Genomic DNA, 19,319 nt, shown 5'->3' on the forward strand with positions numbered 1-19,319 from the left:
TTAATGAGCTGGAAACAACACTGAAGCACCAGGTCGTTTGATGAATAATTATTGTTTTGTTAGTTTAACATAAATATCTGCAAATTAACATAGATACAAGCAAACGTTACAATGTGTTTCTAAGAATGTATTGTTTATTCAAAAACTAAAAAATGGAGAGTGGAAAACTAGTGCTAGTTTAGAATTGTTTAACTAATAAAATTGAATACATAATTTGAAAGAACATGATCGCGTAACAAAAATTTTATTATGAATTATATGTTACTTAATAATTTAATTAATACAATAAATTTTATCGAAGTTCATTGCGATAAAATATAATTTGAATTTATGTAGTACTACGTTACTGGTAATATCACAATATAATAAATTTTTTTCTGACACGTGATGCACGTTATATTACGAACATAAAAAAATAATTGCAATATTAGTAATTAATTACAACTTACCGTAAGATAACGATCGTTATCTATTCTTTCTTCCAATACAAAAACATTGACAGATCATAAGAAATAGTAGTCTAATTAATAACTGCAGTATTTCCGTTTCCGTTGACGTACTCACCTGTCCTTAAATGGTCAATCAAGTGGAATATTACGAAAATAATCTTCAACTTACCAAGGACGATCGTAAACAGGTAGTTCCACCATTTTCAGTTAATTAACCGGTCGAACAATTAACGGCGTTGCGAAGCTTAAAAATTGAACAGGTGAATTCGAAGAGGGGAAACAAGTGTAGACAGAGAAAGAAAAATTCTACGACTTCTTTCGAGAAATTAAAACGTCTGGTCGACAAAAGAATATGTATCTTAATTTAATTCTTTGTCAAATTTTAAAAAATATGAAGTGTCACGATAGCAGCTAACGATCTTACGTTGTAACCTAGCTGAAAATTGATGAAAAACCATTTACCTCATCCCGTTACACCGTAAACGGTTGTATATATGTAATATATGCATGGTAATTTATAATGCAACTGTTCACTGCATTCCTCGCGCGATAGAAGGTACAGAAGCTTCGAAAGAAGGTTATCGATGCACGTTCTTCTCATCTCTGCAAAATTACTTTGGCACTAATTAAACATGTTTTTATTATTGCACTTCGATACAGGATAAATTTTGTGTCTTTATTTACAAGTTAGCGTAATTAATGTCTACCTTACGACCGTAATTAATATCATACAAGATACAGCTAGAAACAGATACAGGTTGGTGAAACGTTCCTATCTATCCATTAGTCGCAAAACAAAATTTCCTCGAGATATCTCATCGTCATCGTAGCTGAAATAATACGAACGCGTGTCTTCTACATTAGAGATGGTTTCTTTTTTAAAGAACACGACTTCATTTTCAACATCGAATTAGTTAGGAAATTTCGAATAACAATCAGATAATTCTTGTAAATTGAAATCTTTTTTCTTTGCAATTTTATAAACAAGTTATATTTCAAAGTTACTATTTTTTCTTAAATTACAATCAGTACACGGTACTCAAATATTATATAACTTTTAGAAGGTTCTTCAAATTTTATTCATATTTTTTGCAAGTTGTAAAATTTTTAACAGCAGACAAAGTAGGGGCTATTTGTAAGAATGTACGATACACATAGTCGATCACACGCGTTCGATATTATTAGAGCCACGATCATTTCCGAGTAAAAGAAAATTTCCTACACGGTATTTGAGCTACTGAGAAGATGACGAAACCGTGCAACAGAGGGTGAGATCGAGGATCCGGGGGTGGTTGTGAGGATTTACGATTAAACACTAAGCAGATGAGCTTGATTATAAGTTACGGTGGATACTCGTACATCAGGAAGGATTAATCATCGTGTTAATAACAATATTGAGCATGAAACAATAATATAATTGCAATTCTCTTCACATTGCCTTTTCGTTCAACAGAAGAAAATATATCGATTTTCTATCCGCCAATATACAAAAAAAGAGGAAATAACACCGGAACAATCTTTCCCTTTTTTTAATAACTCGAATATAAAAAAAAAGAAACATAAACATTTTTTTAATCTGGTAAAATGAAACCTGGCGTTCCTTTTTCTCTCTCACACGCATGCATACGTACATTCTCTCACTTTTTCCTCTTTCCTGTTTCCTCAATTTTGTCCGAAATTTAATAAATTAATTCTACTATATTTTCTAACGGGTTATCGAAGTGAAAATTTTTTTCAAAGCTTTCGAAATTTTAAACATTTGACGTTCGCGTGTTCAGCTTAACACCTTACCAATCGGAAGTCTGTTCATTATATTCTGCTTACGGATCTCAATATTTGTAAAAATAATAATTAGAGATTTAAAATATAGTTACAAAGAAGTCCTCGATTCTTGATTTATAGTTACCTTGCTCCAAAAATAATTCGGTAGACTATCGCAGCTTCATGCGAGCCTGATCACATTGAGATATACTATAATTTACAGAATGCTCGTTTCAATTTCCAGTTGTTATAGAGCGATGAAACGGTGTCGCTTTATCGATCAAGGATAGGTAAAGCGTTAAGCGAAAGAGGCTACCGAAGAAAAAGGAGGAAATAGGAAAAAGTATTTTCAAAACGAACAAAAAACGTTACGTTGAAGTAGGCTAGAATGTGTATCAGGTCGACAAATTATTCTGTCATGAGTTAAAATTAATCGTGCACGTTCAATAACATCGTGTTTCTCTCGATATACAGGGCGTCTAATAATTCGTGGGTTCCTTTTTAAATTACTTCAATTTGCACTTCTTTTTTATTATATTAAATAATAAAAATAAGTTTTTTAACTTTAATGATTCAAATCAGTTCTTTAAAAAATATAAGCTTCATTTTTATTTCTTTTAAATTATCCCTTGCAAAAAGTAACTGTTATAAACTTCATTTTCTTTTCTATAATTTTAAGTCGCCGAACAGAGATGAAAAAGTAGCGAGACTTAACAAGATTCTTGTTAACAGAATCGTGTAAATTCTAAGAATCCTCATTTTGATTAACTTCCTGTCATTTTTTCAATGCTCTAATAAAATGTGTAAATAACAGCACGTGAGTTATGTAACATTAAAATTATATTGAATCTACAGGTTCGTTCAAAAATGGTGATCGATATTAAATCACATCCAATATCTTATCAGACACCCTGTATATATCCTGTCGATGCGTGTTCCGTGTACGTGTGTGTATACCTGTGTAAATCCATCGCTTTGTTAATAATAATATCATGTTCGTATAGGCTGATAGGTACATACAAAACAACACACAATAAAAACAATAACATAATATTAACGTGACGCTCACAATAATAATAATCAATATAATAATATAATATAATAATAATAATAATGATATAATAATAATAATAATAATAATCATAATAATCGCAATAAAAATCGTCAGCGGCAAGACAATTAGCAACTAATTACAACTCACGATGAAATCCGAGTATGGTTCGCCGACTGCAATCTTGATCTTCACGTAAATATACCGACGTTAACCCCTTCCCCAACCACCCCCAATGAACCCCCGTGAAAATTTGTCCACCTTTCTCTGATATTTCTTCGCTTGCTTCTCAAGAATCACTTTATTTCCACTTATACTGTTATCATACTTAAACGGTCGTTACATAATTAATTGTATTATAGTAATCGTGGCGGAGTAGTGTATCGTTCATCCAAGACCCAATCTCACAATTGTGTTTCGTGTGTATACGCGCGTGCTCGTGTGTGTTCATGTCGTAATTATTTTCTAATTATTATAATATTTTTGTCGTTCATATTTCGCGTCTCGTGAAAACCTTGTTCAGACATACTTGCATTTGTTCACGATTCTAAATAAGGACAAATTGAATGTAAGCGATCACGTCGTATTCGCAGTACTTTATGTAACGGACAATTAACGAGCAGCTACTGTACGCTGAACTTTCGAATTAAATTTACAAACTTCGTTCGCCGAATGTACGGTCATCGTTGTTCAAAGGTCAATTATTCTTGAGCTTAATTCTTCGTGTCCTGTGTTTGTATACTTGCGAACGAATATTTGTCTCGCAAACAATTGCACGTAAGTCTGAGCCAGGTTGCAGGTTTTCTGTGTGTTTCCTGTACCGCTTTCTCTTTCTCGCTCGAATCATCTTCGTTCCTCTTTCTCTCTCGCACTCGTTCGCTCTCGCACGCGCGCTCCTGCACCTACACCAACAAATTTCAATATTCTCCTTGGCTCTACTTTCTCTTTATCGATTTTTTTCTCTCTGTCCGTCGCGAACTTCGTGTTATCTTGATACACGCGTACCACGTGTACATACGTCGGTGTAGAAACGCGAGCGCGTATCACACACTCGCACACACACGCTCAATCACACGCTCGTACGTACATAAGTGCATTCGAGAAGAGGACACGCAATATGTGTACGTAATATACCGTAGATGTGCACACTCGTTCAGCGGCCCTTACAATTTAGATAATGTTGCACCTTAGAGAATAGAGATCCACTGGGATATTTATTTTCATTGAACATCCGATTAAATTACCTACTTACTCGCTGACGTACCGTTTAAAAGGTAAAACGCTTCGATTTCCTGCGCTCTTAGACCGCGTTTAGGACTTCGTTTCATCGAAAGGAGTTTTTTCGATTCGACTCGTCGAAATGACATTCTTTCTTCACCCTGAAAATTCAATTCCATGGCTCAGTAACCAGTCGTTTCTATCGATCTTCCAATTACACTTTGTGGCTTTGGAATTTTCTTGCTTGCTTCGACGTCAGCATCGACAATTAAATTCACGATTTTTTTTCACTTATTTTCTATCAAAATCTTCCGAACACCAGGATTATGTTGTACACTTTATTTAAAAATTACTATACATCAAAGTTAAATGCTAACAACAAATTAATTTTAGCACGTTGCACTAGTGAGCCTGTATATCTTTCAATGATTAACAAACAGAAAACATTAATATCGTGAATTTAATTACCAATCAAGTGCAAGAATAGACATCGGATTCGATGAGCGAATCGTGAATCCTTGAATTTTAATACAATTTTTTTCACGAACACCGTCGAAAATAATATTTCAAGAATATTTTTCACAGAGAAACATCTTTCAATCCACGACAGCTCTTTGGAGTTTCGTCGTTCGAACCAAAGAAAAACAGTAAATTTTACGTTCAACAATTAACAAACGAACTTCTTTTCCCATTTGAATTAATCACGATGAGCTTCAACATATCGCAGCTCCGGCAATGAAGTTCCTAAACTCAGTCTTAGAGCAGTGCTCTCGCCAGCACTCGATAGTCCACTAGTTATGCCTTTACATCTAAAAGTCGTTTTTATTTCTTTACATATAACATAAGAATTATAGGTACTAGTTCGCGATCCTTGGTAGGCGGTGAATACAACACTCTGGACATAATTAGACTAATCCTCCGACCGTATGGTTGCTTTGCACAGTCGCGAACGTGTCCTGGCGTAAAGACCGCGACATAGATTGTCCCGCACCAGTTTCAATTTCCCGCATCGATCGCCGGCTTATCTAGAGGACAAAACGCCAGACAACGAACATAGAAGTTATCTACAAAGGTCCAAGCGCGTAATCCTGCTCAGACCCTCCGGCGATCGAGTCCTTGCACGCTGGATCTATTGATCCTCGTCGATTCATCGGATCCCGTGGAACGACTCCATTATTGGATTCTGTCTCGCGACGAAATTAAACTAACACGCGTCGACTCGCGCAAATACACCGACGACGAAAGAACAACACGAGTCGCGATCGATCTTTAGCGTCTCCGCAAAACAAGAAAAACAATAGTACTTTCCGCGAATCACAGACAGTAGCGACGTAAATTAAGGTAATAGTTATCGTTCGTTGAAAGTTCGCGCCCTAACTTTCTGCGCACTTACCCCTGAAAGACGATCCTCGAGATCTTCCGACGTAGCCACGGGGCCCAATGCCGTTCACCTCGAGCCACGACACGTTCCTGTTCAGTCGGACACAAAGCAAACGTACGATCGAGAGGGTAGAAACCTGTTGGGGATGGGGTGGAGCGGGATGGCGTTCGTCCAGGGGCCAGACACTAAGTGACACTAATTTGCTTTACTATGTATATCTATATATATATAATATGTATAACTGGAGGAAGTACTACCGAATTACGAATTGGACAGATTTCTCGGCGTCGCGATGCGATTCGCACTACTCGAACAAGATCGACACCTGACACGCGGGGAAACGAAAAGAGAGAGTCCGGCGATGGAGCAACGGTGCTCTTCTATACAATAGTGTGTCCGTTCCGTTGGATCGGTAACAGCGATGACGATGAAGATGACGATGATCGTAATAATAACATTAATAATAATAAAATAATATAATAATAATAATAATAATATACTACTCGCGAAACGTTATCTCTCCTTACAAGTGGTAGGCAGTCTTTGAACAGCTGCTGAACAAGGTTCGATAGGGTGTGCGCGGGTACGTGTGTCTATCTATCCGGGCGTAGTCACGGATGGCCAAATCCCTGACGATCACCTCGAAGAAGTTGAGTCGCGAACAACGAGCGACGCGAACGACTCGTCGACGATTCTCTGGGGCGTCCTAGCCTGAAGTCGTGCGGTTCAGGCTGCCAGGCCATGGGGCGTTTGATGAAGGAGCGTCGGATACTGCTGAGCCACGTGCGCCAACTGATGATGATGATGGTGATGATGATGAGCGTGCGCGTGGACGTGAGGATGAACGACGGCGGTGGGGAGTGTGACGGTGTTCGAGGGCGCACCACCGTCCACGTGGGTCGGCAGAGGCGTTTGCGGTTGAGGCGCGTGAAGAGCGTGGCTGTGACCTGTAACCAGGTTCGCGTGATTTCCGCTCGGTGTCCCTGTTCCGGTCCCGGTCCCCGTCCCGTTCCCGGTCCCGGTGCCAGCACAACCGTCCGTGGAGCCGTGGTTGTGATGAGAGTGGCCAAAGACGATCCCAGAGAAAGCCACGGGTCACTGATGATGCTTCGCGGAACCGTTCGCGTGGTGCGCCTGCGCGACCACGTGGTGACTCGAGGGTGGCGCATGCCCGGCACTCGGATGGTGATGGCTACCGGTCGCCGCGTGGTGATTCGCGTTGTTGGCGCTGCTGTTGTTGTTATTGTTGTTGTTCTGCTGTTGCGATTGCCTCTGGTTGTTCTTCTTGTTTTTCATCCGACGATTCTGGAACCAGATTTTCACCTGCCGTTCGGTCAGGTTCAGGTTGCGCGCCAGCTCCCATCGCTTCTGCTTCGACACGTACGCGTTGAACAGGAACTCTTTCTCCAGCTCGAGGGTCTGGAACTTCGAGTACGGCTTGCGTTTCTTCCGCACCGTCACTTGACCGGTCCACTCCAGAGGGTTCGAGCTCCCGCAACCGACGCCCATACCCGCCACGCCGACACCCACGCCGACTCCCGCCAGGGAACCTGCGGAAAACAACGAAGATGGGGAGGAACCCCACATCACTTAACACAATTAGTTTGCCGATAACAAACAACCTAGTTGCTAGCTAACGTCTAGCTGGCGAGCAAAATTCACCTTTCCTTCGGCGTCGAGTGTTACGCTTATCGAACAAACAGTTTGCCAACTAATTTATGCCAGTCAACGTTTAGTGGATTTTGATAAACGTTATCAACGATGTTACGCCACGCGATTCGTCGATCTAACTTGACTCCAGTTTCTCAGCCACCTTCAACCCTCTCACTGCGGATGGTACATAAAAGCGTCTAACAGTGGAACCTCGAGATTTTTCCGCGAGATAAATTTTCGTCTTGAAACTCCTCTTAGCTATGAGCACACTTACAACATAAGTCCCCCTTAATTACAAGTGAATCCAGAGAAGGAACCATTTAATTGCAGAAAAAAGTCGGTTCTGAAAGGGTTGTGCTATAGTTATATAGCTAGGATCCTGTATACGCATGCGTAAACGATATTACAGCACCTCCAGCGATCACGCATGCGTACATAGACTGCTCATCATACGACAGTGTATCGTTCTGTCCATATTTTAGTCTATCGATAATATTTCGGTTCGTGTCTAAAGCACCTGACGCGAAGAAATATCGAGATTCTACCGTATTAGAGCTTGTTTGTACCAGACAAATAGTTTACTTATACACTCTTGATTGCCTGCCAGATTTTATTGAATACTGGCTAGCCAAGTACGTATTTGCTGACTCGCTTGCCAAGTTACTTGCCTAGTTTGAACGTTCCCTTAGGTTTGAACGCTTCGCAGTAAAATAATTCGTAGGAGGAAAAGCGGCCGGAACTGTCCCTATTTCTTTTCCCTCGTTGAGCCATTAGAATCAGCATAAGCTGACAGAAATGAATGCAAATTGTTCGTTGGTTTGTTAGTCAGCGTATCGGGGCATAACCATACTAGTACCGCTCTACTTTTTTCCAAAAATAAACTTCATTAACGTGTTGACTGCCGCAATGACAATGGCACTTGTCGAAATTAAAAATCTAATTATTGAAAAGATTAATTTATTTGAAAATTTCTTCGTTCCAATAAAAGAACTGTACTATCGATCCAATCGTAACATTTTAATAAACAACACCAAATATTAATAACAGTTTGTATCGATTAGCGTAACATCCTGCTAATTGTTATAATGAACAATTTTAACAACTTTAATGATTTCATAATTTGTTCTCGCACCATCAATAATCAATTAATCAGCCGTCATTAAAAACTGAAATTTAAAGATAATAATGATACAGTTACAGAATTATAAACTTATTGAAAATTGACGAAGACGGCAAAAGACAAAGTGGTAGAATTTCTTGCTGAAACGGGGATTTCCTGAAACAGAAGGTCGTAAGGTCACGAGATCGTGAAATTCACACCCGAAGCAGCTCCGCAACGTTCGAGCGTGCTCTTAACCCATGGGTTTGTGTGCGTGACCCACGTACGCGAAGGGTTTGCCACGATATAATTGGACTTGCTATACTAGCCGCACGAAAAACATGAAACCAGATACGAAACGTGAAACTGTTAATACGTCTGCTTCGTATTAGGTGGTTCGAGAAGTCCAACTGGTTTACAGATTTTTATGCAAGCAACCGCGAACCCGATTGCACATTGAAATTTTAACGTTCGTAGTTCAAATCTTTGTTGCGAAAATGTTAACCCCTTTCAGGCGCGTTACTTGCTCGCGATTTCCCGTTACTGCTGCAGAAATTTGCGAACTTCTGAAGTTGAGGATCTGTAGTTTCAAGAATTTAGAAATTTGAGAACTTGAGACTTGAAAATTTGAAAATGTAGAAAGTACATTTGGGAACTTGTAAATTCTACGAGGGATGTTGAAAATAGAAATTTTATTTTGCAAAATCTAAATCAAATTCAATCGTGAACATCGATGAGTAATAAATATCCACATTATTTTCTAAACAATCTTGAATTTCTAATCTGGAAGTTCATAATGATTGCATCAACGACAGAAACTTTGAACCTCCCTGTAGAGAAGGAATAATAAAAAGGGGTATTGAAAGTTGTACTATTACGCAATTTGAAAACTAGTTAAGCCTTTTAAAATGTAAAAGTCACTGGGTTGTGATAGGCCCCACCTAACTAGTTACAATTTAAGAATATGAATTTATCGAATCACACAGTGCAAGAACTTCATTTATGTAAAACTGCAATGAAAAATAGCTAATCCATACCGGACATAAAAGTGCTTATTGCATTGAAACTACGAGTCATTTTGCAATATAAATGGGATGGCACAAATAATTCCCTATTGAAAGTTAATATCTGTCCGCAGAAATGGTTAAAGTGCAAATGAAACCATCAACACTCCTCGAATATTTGTGTATAATGCGGTTGATGACGCGCCGTTTGCGTCCTGTACTAAAAACGAAATAAAATTAATTAAAACGGCACGGAATAGGTATGTGCAGTTAAAGTACTGAAATAAATAATGTATATAATATCTAATTAAACAAACTAGTCTGGTTAAGACCTTTTTCAGATATTATCGATATTTTTTCTTAGAAAGTTTTACATTTTTTTATCGTTTCCTCTTGCCTTTTTTGCAATCAAATCGCGATAATAAAAATTACAAATGCAAAATATCAGAATAATTTTTTTTCTCTACAGGGCGATGTAGCTTGATAATTTATTCGTGCACACGTTCGTTTCATTTGCATAAAGCCATTATTCTGTTTTTTGTCTGTTTCAACAAACAGTAAAATTTTCCAACATTGAACTTTCGGTAATAATTGAAACTAACAAACAACGAGAAATAGAAGCTGATCGAACAAATTGACGAGTAGATTTTATTAATTTAATTTGGAAACAACCCTTCAGGTAGATAACGAAAGTTCTGCGTACACGATCGAAATAAATCATTTGACTTTTTCGAAAATATTACTCTTCCTAAATTTTACTTCGATTTCAGAGAACGTAGCAAGGCTTTCTGAATTTAATCTGCAAACAATACCTTTTCCGTTTTGGCGTACGCCATCGAATCACGATATAAATATCGCTATTCGGAAGACGCTGCAACGCTTGCAAGCGGGTGAAGCTTCGAAGAGATTACGAAAGCAGGCGGCCAGTGCTTCTATCTTTAACCCAAGTACGGACAAGAGTGTCGAGGAATTGGTACATGTTTACAATATGCAACCAAGTTCGATTACGTTGCAACAAAATTCTCTTTTCTGACCTTAACACGTTCCCTACTGCTGACGCATACGTTGCGTCTCATCAATGATTTCAATAGCATTATTCACACAACCCCTTATTTTTATCTACAAAATTATCGTTTATTTACTTCATAGTTACGTTCTAATTTTTAATAACCGATGTTATCGAATCAACTATGCGTTGGTACTCTCTAAATCCGAAATGAAAGTTTTATTAATCTCCGTAAATCACATTTTCGTTGATTTTTGGTGCTTTCAATTACAGCATCAGCGAATTCTTCGTTGAACCAGCCGCTGCCATAATCAGTGAAATATGCTAACATCGTGTCAGGAATTCGAAATTGCAAGCAACTGTCGCGCTGCTTGCGCAACTCTTCTTCGAGCTAAGCCGCCGGATGCAGAGCTTTTACGGGGGTGTTTTGCAGAAAATTAACGCCAAAGAAATAAAACATCTGCTTCGCGTTCCTCTTAAGCTCGCCGAGTTAAATTTTCTTTAACCTTATACGAAATTACTGCGAACTTGCTATGTCATTTCCGATAATTCGTTTTCCAAGTAAAACAAAAAAAAACACATTATGACTCCTCGTGAGAATAAACTTACTTCTCTAGTAGACATTAACGTAATTATTCATCTGTAACATGAATCAGGTCTTTTAACTCTACTAGTTTCTACTGTTCAGAAGTTTTGGAGATTTCAAAATTAGAAAATTACTTTTTAGTACTCTATCTTCGTCAGATTGTATAGAGATCAGCAGCAATTTCAGAGGAGACAAGACATCTCGGTTCTTATTAGTTGTGTCAATAATAGCAGCGAATGTGTTAACCACTTTGCACGACACCGATGTCAAACTCAAAAACACTTGTGATTCTTCGAAGACGCTTATTTGAAGTTTCCTTTTTAACCTCTTCAAGGATACTTACTCATATGTGCACCCTTTCAAGTCTTGCGCACATAATAATGTACACTGTTTTCCTATTATTATGTATTATAGAATTAAGATTTTTATACTACAAATTCTTTTAGGAATAATTGCTCTGTAATTGTTGGTAAAGCCAATAAAATATAATAATGCTAAAAAATTTAATAATTCCTTTTCCTGTCCTTAAAAGAATCATCCTCGAAGAGGTCAACAAAGTTTCATCAAATTCGATCAAAGTGTCCAAAAATATCCATGTCATTTACAAGTGAAATAACCCGCGACATTGAGCCGAATAAATTATCCCAGAATTAAGACTTCTAAGTCTGTTTCCTTTTCTCCCATAAATAACATTCGTTGAAATTTTTTGACGAAAGGTAAAAGGAAAAATATAATAAGCGTCTTTTTATAGAAGGCAGCTAAACTTCCGTATTTCCTTCCTCGGTGTTATTAGATCGCGTAATATCTTGCCTCTCTAGTCTCCCATTCTCTATCCCTGTCTCGTCTTCTTCGACTCGAAACAGAGAATCCATGGCTGATCCTCTCTCTTCCTCTGTTCCCGTCTTTTGCCAACGTTCGTCTCGTCCCGTCTCGTTTCGCGGGTATCGCGCCGCGATTGCTTAAGCGACAGGAATTTATTGGCCAGTAAAACGTTGGAATATGCAAATTATTTAACAAAGGTCAGGATTCTCACGAATGTCAACGTGCATGGCGTACGCGTGTGTGCGGTGTACACGAAACTGCGGAGGAAAAGACGTATCGATTTGCGGAAGGCGAGCTGCCAACAATTAGCGTGCCCTCGAAAACGATCCCTTTCGAACCTGTGACCGAATGCGATTTATCCGACGATGTGCGTTAATCTATCAGAAAATCATCGGAACCCCAAACATCCGATGGAAATCGCGAATTATTGACAGGTAAGGCGAGTCATCCAATTATTGACACTTTTAGTAGATTCTTACTGTGCAACGTTTTGAAACGTTTTATATAATTATAGGTGTATTTTTAAAATATAGAAAGTGTTTCTTTGGGTTAGTGTTTTCTCAAGACTTATGGAAATTATTTTGAATAATATAGATTTTATGTACATACCTATAAATCCTTAGGTATTAGCACCAACCAGTGGTACTTGATATGAATTTTTTCATTTCAGTTATTACGTGCAGTTTTATTTATTGACTTGTTTCTTATTCGCATGTGCTCTTATTTATTGACTTGTTTGTTCATGGTATTATACTATAAATAATGAGCATAAAGATGAACGCAAATTTTTATGAACCAAACGAGTGTCACTAATCGGATCAATGCCAACTATTGGGTCTTTTGCCTTACGTAATCTTTATATCTCAGGGCATTCGATCTTTAGTCAAAAAGAGGATGAGTTTATATAAAAAAATAAGTCGATACTTTTCTTTACGAGACTTCTAAATATTCCAAAACAAATTGAAACATATCGAATGAAATCGCGTTGGACTGAAATATCTTGAATTTAATTATATCGAATTGAATTGAATGGAAGTGAATTACATTAAATTTAATCCTATCGAATTTAATCGCGTCAAATTGAAACATGCCGAATCAAATCGCGCTGAATCGAAGCAGTCTGAATAAAATCACATCGAACTGAATTGCATGGGACCGAATTACGCTAAATTTAATTTCAACGAATTTAATCGCGTCAAACTGAAACGTGTCGAATGAAATCGCGTTAAACTAAAACATGACAAATGAAATCGGATCACGTTAAATCTAAGAACAGAGTATCGCGAAATTGAACCAAGCTAAATCGAATCGCGTCGATCGAAGTCACTCGATACCGAATCGCGCGGAACTTGCATCGAACAGAATCCTCGTACGAAAAGTTTAGCAACCGAACCGACTATGCGGCGCGAAAAAGCGTCGCGGCGCGAGTTTCGAAGACGGGACAACAGTCGTTGGAGCGCTACCGATCGATAAATTCGGTACGGGTCAAATTAGGGACGATTAAAGAAAGGTGGAAGGCGCGAATAGTCTGGCGATAAACGAATGGAAAAAGCGCCGGTACGGGGTTGTAAATCGGTGATCGCACGTTGTACGCGCGAAGTCAGGGTGCAACCGGTTTCCTCTCGAAGAAGTCTTCCTAAACGCGGGAAGATGGTTATCTCGACTGCTAAAACGAGCGGGCACCTGTCGTCCCCGCGCAACGCACCGAAAATCGGAGCTCCGTCGTGGCCCGGCCAACTTCTTTCGGTTTCGGCCTACCTCGCTCTCAGATACCAAACCAACGAACAAAGATAATGGAGCTGCCATCTATCGGGTGACGGTTAAACTATACGCGGCGCTCGTATTCGACTACTTTGTATGTATCGCACGCCTGCGCGTGTACCTCCCTGCCCCACGCATACGATTAACTCGGCGGACGAGAGAATCACGCGAACGATATCTCGTTTATCGGGGCCGAGCGTGCCCGTATGACCAGCCGTCGTGTCTCGTATTTTCCTATTCTTTACGATCGCGCCGCTCGACGCGTTGTTCTTTTTTCCCCTGCGGACTAACGGTCGACAATCGTCGCTGAAAATCTTCGAACCTTTGTACGCGTTGCCGCCAACCGCCTCGGAAACCCGGTAGGCTCGATCGAACCGACGTATCGAGAACACCGTAACTGCTTACACGAGTCGGATAACGAACGGTATAAGCTAGAAGGAAAAGAAGAACCGCGGAAAAGAATGTAACGTCGAGAGATTCGGCAAGGAGGAAAACGAGAAAGGCGGTTAGCGGGAGAAGACCGAACGTCCGCACGGGTCATGGAACGAATCAGCTGATCGGAGGCGCACGCCAGAGTTTACGAGTTACGGCCGCCAATAAACCTGCCGCGGTTCGTTGTTGCTCATGCGACGTTTCATGGGTTCCAGGGACCGGAGAAAAGGACGGTCAGTGGGGGCGAAAGAGAATGACCAAACACGTGAATGAACGATGACGATCGTTGGCACGACGGGTCCGTGGTTTTAGACCGTTTAAATCGTCTCTACCGTTCCCCTCGCGTTCCAAGGCCGATGTTCCTCGGGCCGAGCGCACGATCTCGCGACTTACGACCGCGTTTCGAGTAGCAAGAAAATCCAGGTTTCGTAACTGGTCAATTGGGTCCAGATTACCAGGTACGTATATACTTTACCGTGTGGTCCGCTGAAACGAAATTCGAACGACGAAAACGATAAGGAAAGAGTCGATGCTTACCTGGAGGCGGGTACGGACTGGAAGTGACAGGTTCAGGCGCCCCGTAATTCCTGAGGCCACCGTATCCGTCGTGAGGAAAGGCGCTTTCGGCCGCAACCATGGCGGCAGTGACCCTTCCCCGGTCGTCCGCCGCGGACGGCGTCAAGTACGGGACCCCCGCTTGCGAGTGAGGATGATGATGACCGGCCGTGTCGACCGGATGGTGATGCCTCGCGGTAGTGTAAGGAGCGTAATTGCACCAGCTCTGCGAGAAGCTCTGATGACAGGAGGATACGGCCGGATCCGCGACCCCGCTGGCGACCGAGGAGGAACCAGCGCCCGTCGAGGAGCTGGTGGTTGCGACTCCCGCCGAGTTGTAGGGCTTGTAGTCGGGCGCGGAGCCGGCAGACGCGGCTGATCCCGCGGTAGCCGCTGCCGGCGACCAGAAACTGAGCGTGCCGGCTTTCCGGTTGTCCCTAGAGGAGCCGGAAGTGGAGGTGGGATCGGCCGCCAGATTGTAATAGGTCGGGGGATTGTTACCCCCGTAGGTCTGATGATGATTGAGGGAGTCAGCCGAGGCGGCGGAAGAGTAATGCGATTCCTGGGGATGATGGGGACTGTAACTCCAGCCGCCTTGCGAGCCGGCGGAGGACGAGTGGGAATGACGAATGACGCCCGCTGGTCCAGCGGCGGGCGCCGCCGAGGACTCGACGCAGCCGACTTCTCCGTAGGAAGACGCGGCCGGTGTGGCGGTCAACCTTTTGGCGGGTATGTGAAGAGGTCCGGGCGCGCTGTTGCTCGCGACCGAGGAGGCGCTCGGCGAGGTCGAGCTGGCGCTGGCTGTTGGGGCCGGTGGTGCGGTCGTCGCCGAGGAAGCCGGTGCAGCCGGCGACGTCGGTGTGGTCGCTTGCTGATGGGAACCCGGGGTCGAGGTCGCTTGATGCTGTTGTTGCTGCTGGATCGATACGAGGCTGGAGGCTGTCGGCGGGACCGGTGGCGGGCTGTCCTCGTAGAGGGAACCGTTCATCATGCCCCACCAGGTCACCCCGGTGGAATTCCCCGCTCCGGTGGCTGTCCCCATCGGCGTGACGGAGCCAGGGTGGCCCACGCCGGAGCCGCACAGCGGCGCGGCGTGAACATTGTCGTACAGCGTCGCCGTCGAGCAAGCCACGTGATCGGCGATGGTGCAGATGGTGACAGGTGATTGCCGGTGTTATAACGACGACGCTCGGCACGGACGCGATGACGGCGTTGACGAGCGGTGGTGACGATGCCGATTCCGTGGCCGATTCGCCCGATTGAATGCGGGCCCGAGCGAAACCGCGGGAACGCGTAGACGCGATTCGATTTCCGATCGACGATTATCACCACGCGACCGGGAACCACGATCGCATATCCGTCGTCGTCGTTTCGCGCGGTTACGTTTACGGCGCGCGCGTACGATCCAAGGACGGACAGCGAGGCAAGGTAATGTTCGTTCGAGTAACGTTAGACCGCCAGGCAGAACACGGCCAGTGGAGGAGAAGTAGTAGGAGGAGGCGATGAACGAACGCGACGAACGAGTAGAAGAAGAAGAAGAAGGCCGGCAGAGGGGAAGAGTGCAGAAGCGGCAGTTATTATCGTCGATTTTACGAGGACGGTCTCGTCGAGCGTGGTCGGCGTGCACGGCGATCGACGACCAATGGACAGCGCGAGGCGCGTTCGAAATACCAGGTTCGGCGGCGCGAGGACGCGAAACGATTTCAAAAAATTGCGGAACGGTGGGACGCGGGTTTCATCGCGCGTACGTGTACGTTCGCGCGTACGCGTGTGTACGTGGGAGACGCGTCGCGTTGCCCAGGAGGAATCGCGGAATAAATAAAGAAAACGCGTGCGGAAAGCAGAGGAGGCGCGCGGAAGGTGGGGATAGGGAAAATTGTACGGGTACGCGATCGTGTGAGTACGGTCCGCGGTGGGAGGGGAAGGGAGGGGAGGGTGTGCAGCGGCGCGGCAGACAGGTGGAGGGGTAGGTAAGCGCGGGGTGGAAGGAGACGGCACACGGCGAACGAGAGGAACCGAGTGAGAGCAACGGGTTGGAAAGAGACGAAACGAGACGGAGAGGGAGACCAAGACGCCCAGGGGCGCGATAAAATGCGTAGCAAATCCGTCGAGAAAAGGTCCATGCACCACCACCACCACCACCGCCACCACCACCACCACCACCACCACCAGCACAACCACCACCACCACCACACCGATAACGTCCGCGACGACGAGCGAGGTTGATCGAGGTTGATCGAGGTTGACGGGCGGCAGAATGGGCCACGTGCGGGGACGTCGTCGACGAGGATCGGTTGGCGGGTCGTCCGATATCGATGTCCAGAGTAGTACCGGTAGTCCGATGATCCGAGTACGACGACCAGGTGCAACGATACGTTGGAACCGTAACGTTGGAACAAACGAAAACAAAACGACACAGCACGCCTTTAGAAATGCTCGTTCGATATAGCGCTGGACGATGTTCCTGTCGCACAGGTTAGCACGGTAATTAACGTAGGACAGCAGTTTTCTCGCTGAACAAACAGCAGCGGGTGAACGCGACTTCGCGGTCGTCGAACGTCACCGACGACGATTGATGCTCAACGGTGTCGCGACTGGTGCATGTCGCGAACAAGTCACTTGGCAATCGACGACCCCTCGAGAACAGAAACGAACGCGCCTCGTCGTACGTACGGTACGACCGCGTTTCTTTCACTGCTCGACCGATCTTGCTATTGTCGTCCCGCTCCGGGTCATAGTCGAGCCACATGTCGTCCCGTCTCCTTCCTCGACAGAAACTGTCACCCTGCTCATAACTTCCTTCGAAATGTACACGCGACGTCTCTGTCCGGAGCGCGTACTTGCTCTCCACTCGTCGCACCGTTCGTTTCTTCTTTTTCGCTTCGTCTCCCACCGTCGATTTGCTTCGATTATTTTCTTTTCCCTGTCGCCGTCCAATGAGGCACGAGCGCCGAGCAAAATCGAATCGGCCTCGAGTAAGCAACTCCGGCGAAAGATTCAGGAGAAACGGAACGTTCGTGGTCGGACCGGAGATCTTCCGTCAGTGTCCCTCCGTTTTTTTTTTTTCTTGTCTGTTGTTCGACGAGAGACAGGTAGCGGAACCCTTGGAAACACGGGCAGCCTTTCGCGGGTTCTTCAGGTAGAAAGAGAGCCCGGTTGCTCGTTGCAACGGTACACACACGCGCGATGTTTACACACACGAAAAGACTCCCTTTCTTCTCTCTGGCCTCGCTGAGCCTCGCTGAGCGTCAACTGAGAGCTCTGCCCGCGGCTCGGACGCGTAAACGGGCTGAAAGCGACGCGAGCGCGATCTCTCGGATCGTTTGACAAGCGAACCCTCCTTCGACGGACACGTCTCTCTTTCTCCCCTACCACTTGACGCTATGCCGCGCTGTTAACCCCCCTCGACCCTTCCTCGTCCCCGTTCGACGGCAAACGCTCTAATCTCGCTCTCTCCCTTCTCCGAGTCGCGAGAATCAGCCAGCGTGCGAGCGAGCACGCGTGTGTGCACCGTCGGAGTTCTTCTCTTTTCCGCGGAGATTGAATATCGTCTGACGGACTTTCCGTCACTCGTCGCGGGACTCTCTTTTTTCTTCTCGACCGACGAACCTCTCGCCTCTCGATAGAACGCACCGAAGGAAAACGAAAGGCTCCGTCTGACCCGGATTGCGGGCCAATGGATGGATAGCAGGTGCTTCTTCGCTCCGTCTCCCTCTATAGCGCTCTTTTTTTCTCTCCACCATGCTCTCTCGCGGCAAATCGAGTAAACGCTCGTGTCTCGTCGCCTTCTCTTTCCTTCGCACTCCCTCTCCTTTTTTCACCCTCGGAGCGCCGCGATATATCGAGGAAAAAAATTTATCGGCGCCCCTTTGGTGCACTAATTACCAGTGTACTGGCGTCGATCCTCGTTTCAGGCCTCCATTGCTACGCCTGGCGTAATATTTCATGTAGAAACGCCTCGACTCTTTCCTGATACGTCTTTTATGGTATTCATTATCTCGCCGAAGAACTACTCTTGATCGTTATTAAATTATTGGTTTATCCGTGGTTAAGTCCACTGATCGCCTTAATAGACTGCGTTCGATTTAAGCGCCCTTTAGATTTTACGCTTTCCTTCTTAGGAATCCGAACTACATCGTTTTCTAAGCCGTACTCGTTTCTTTTCCCTAAGATGCTCTTCCGGATTATGCAGTTAGTATTACTGTTGAAGGTAACGGCCTAATTCGGACCTAACCCAGGGATGCATCGTGCATTAATTCCTTTTCCTTCACGTGTCTACTTATACATGTCTAACTCTACATACTTATTTCTATGTGTCTGCACGTTTATGATTCCAACACGTATCGTTAACGATCCAAAGTTGCCGCCAAACTACGACATCGTCGAAACAATCGAGGGAGCAGATTTTGTATTTGTAACGTGTATACGATTTCATTGACAGGTCAACAAGCGAATGAACGAACGGACGATTGAGTCCTCGGTCATTCTTCACGCGTGACGTCACACGTGAAAAGAGTAATGTACGATGTCTTGTGACGGTC

General features: G+C 43.8%; 1 protein-coding gene across 9 annotated transcripts in view; it reads right to left on the reverse strand.

The window, feature by feature from the left end:
* Positions 1-1,060: 1,060 nt before the first annotated feature.
* The window catches only part of LOC100875666 (uncharacterized), a 90,311-nt gene continuing 72,052 nt past the window's right edge, over positions 1,061-19,319 (reverse strand). For 7 of the 9 annotated variants that reach the window (XM_076538703.1, XM_076538688.1, XM_076538691.1 and 4 more), the window contains 2 exons: positions 14,761-15,810; positions 1,061-7,449 (listed from right to left, as the gene is read on the reverse strand). In XM_076538703.1, the coding sequence (XP_076394818.1) occupies positions 6,956-7,449; positions 14,761-15,769 (1,503 nt within the window). In that variant the 5' untranslated portion in view covers positions 15,770-15,810 and the 3' untranslated portion in view covers positions 1,061-6,955. Of the gene's footprint in view, positions 7,450-14,760; positions 16,906-19,319 lie in introns of those variants that run through there. The other 2 variants (XM_012298977.2, XM_076538681.1) reach the window with 2 other exon arrangements.

This window comes from Megachile rotundata, chromosome 1 (assembly GCF_050947335.1).
Source record: "Megachile rotundata isolate GNS110a chromosome 1, iyMegRotu1, whole genome shotgun sequence".
Lineage (NCBI taxonomy): Eukaryota > Metazoa > Arthropoda > Insecta > Hymenoptera > Megachilidae > Megachile > Megachile rotundata.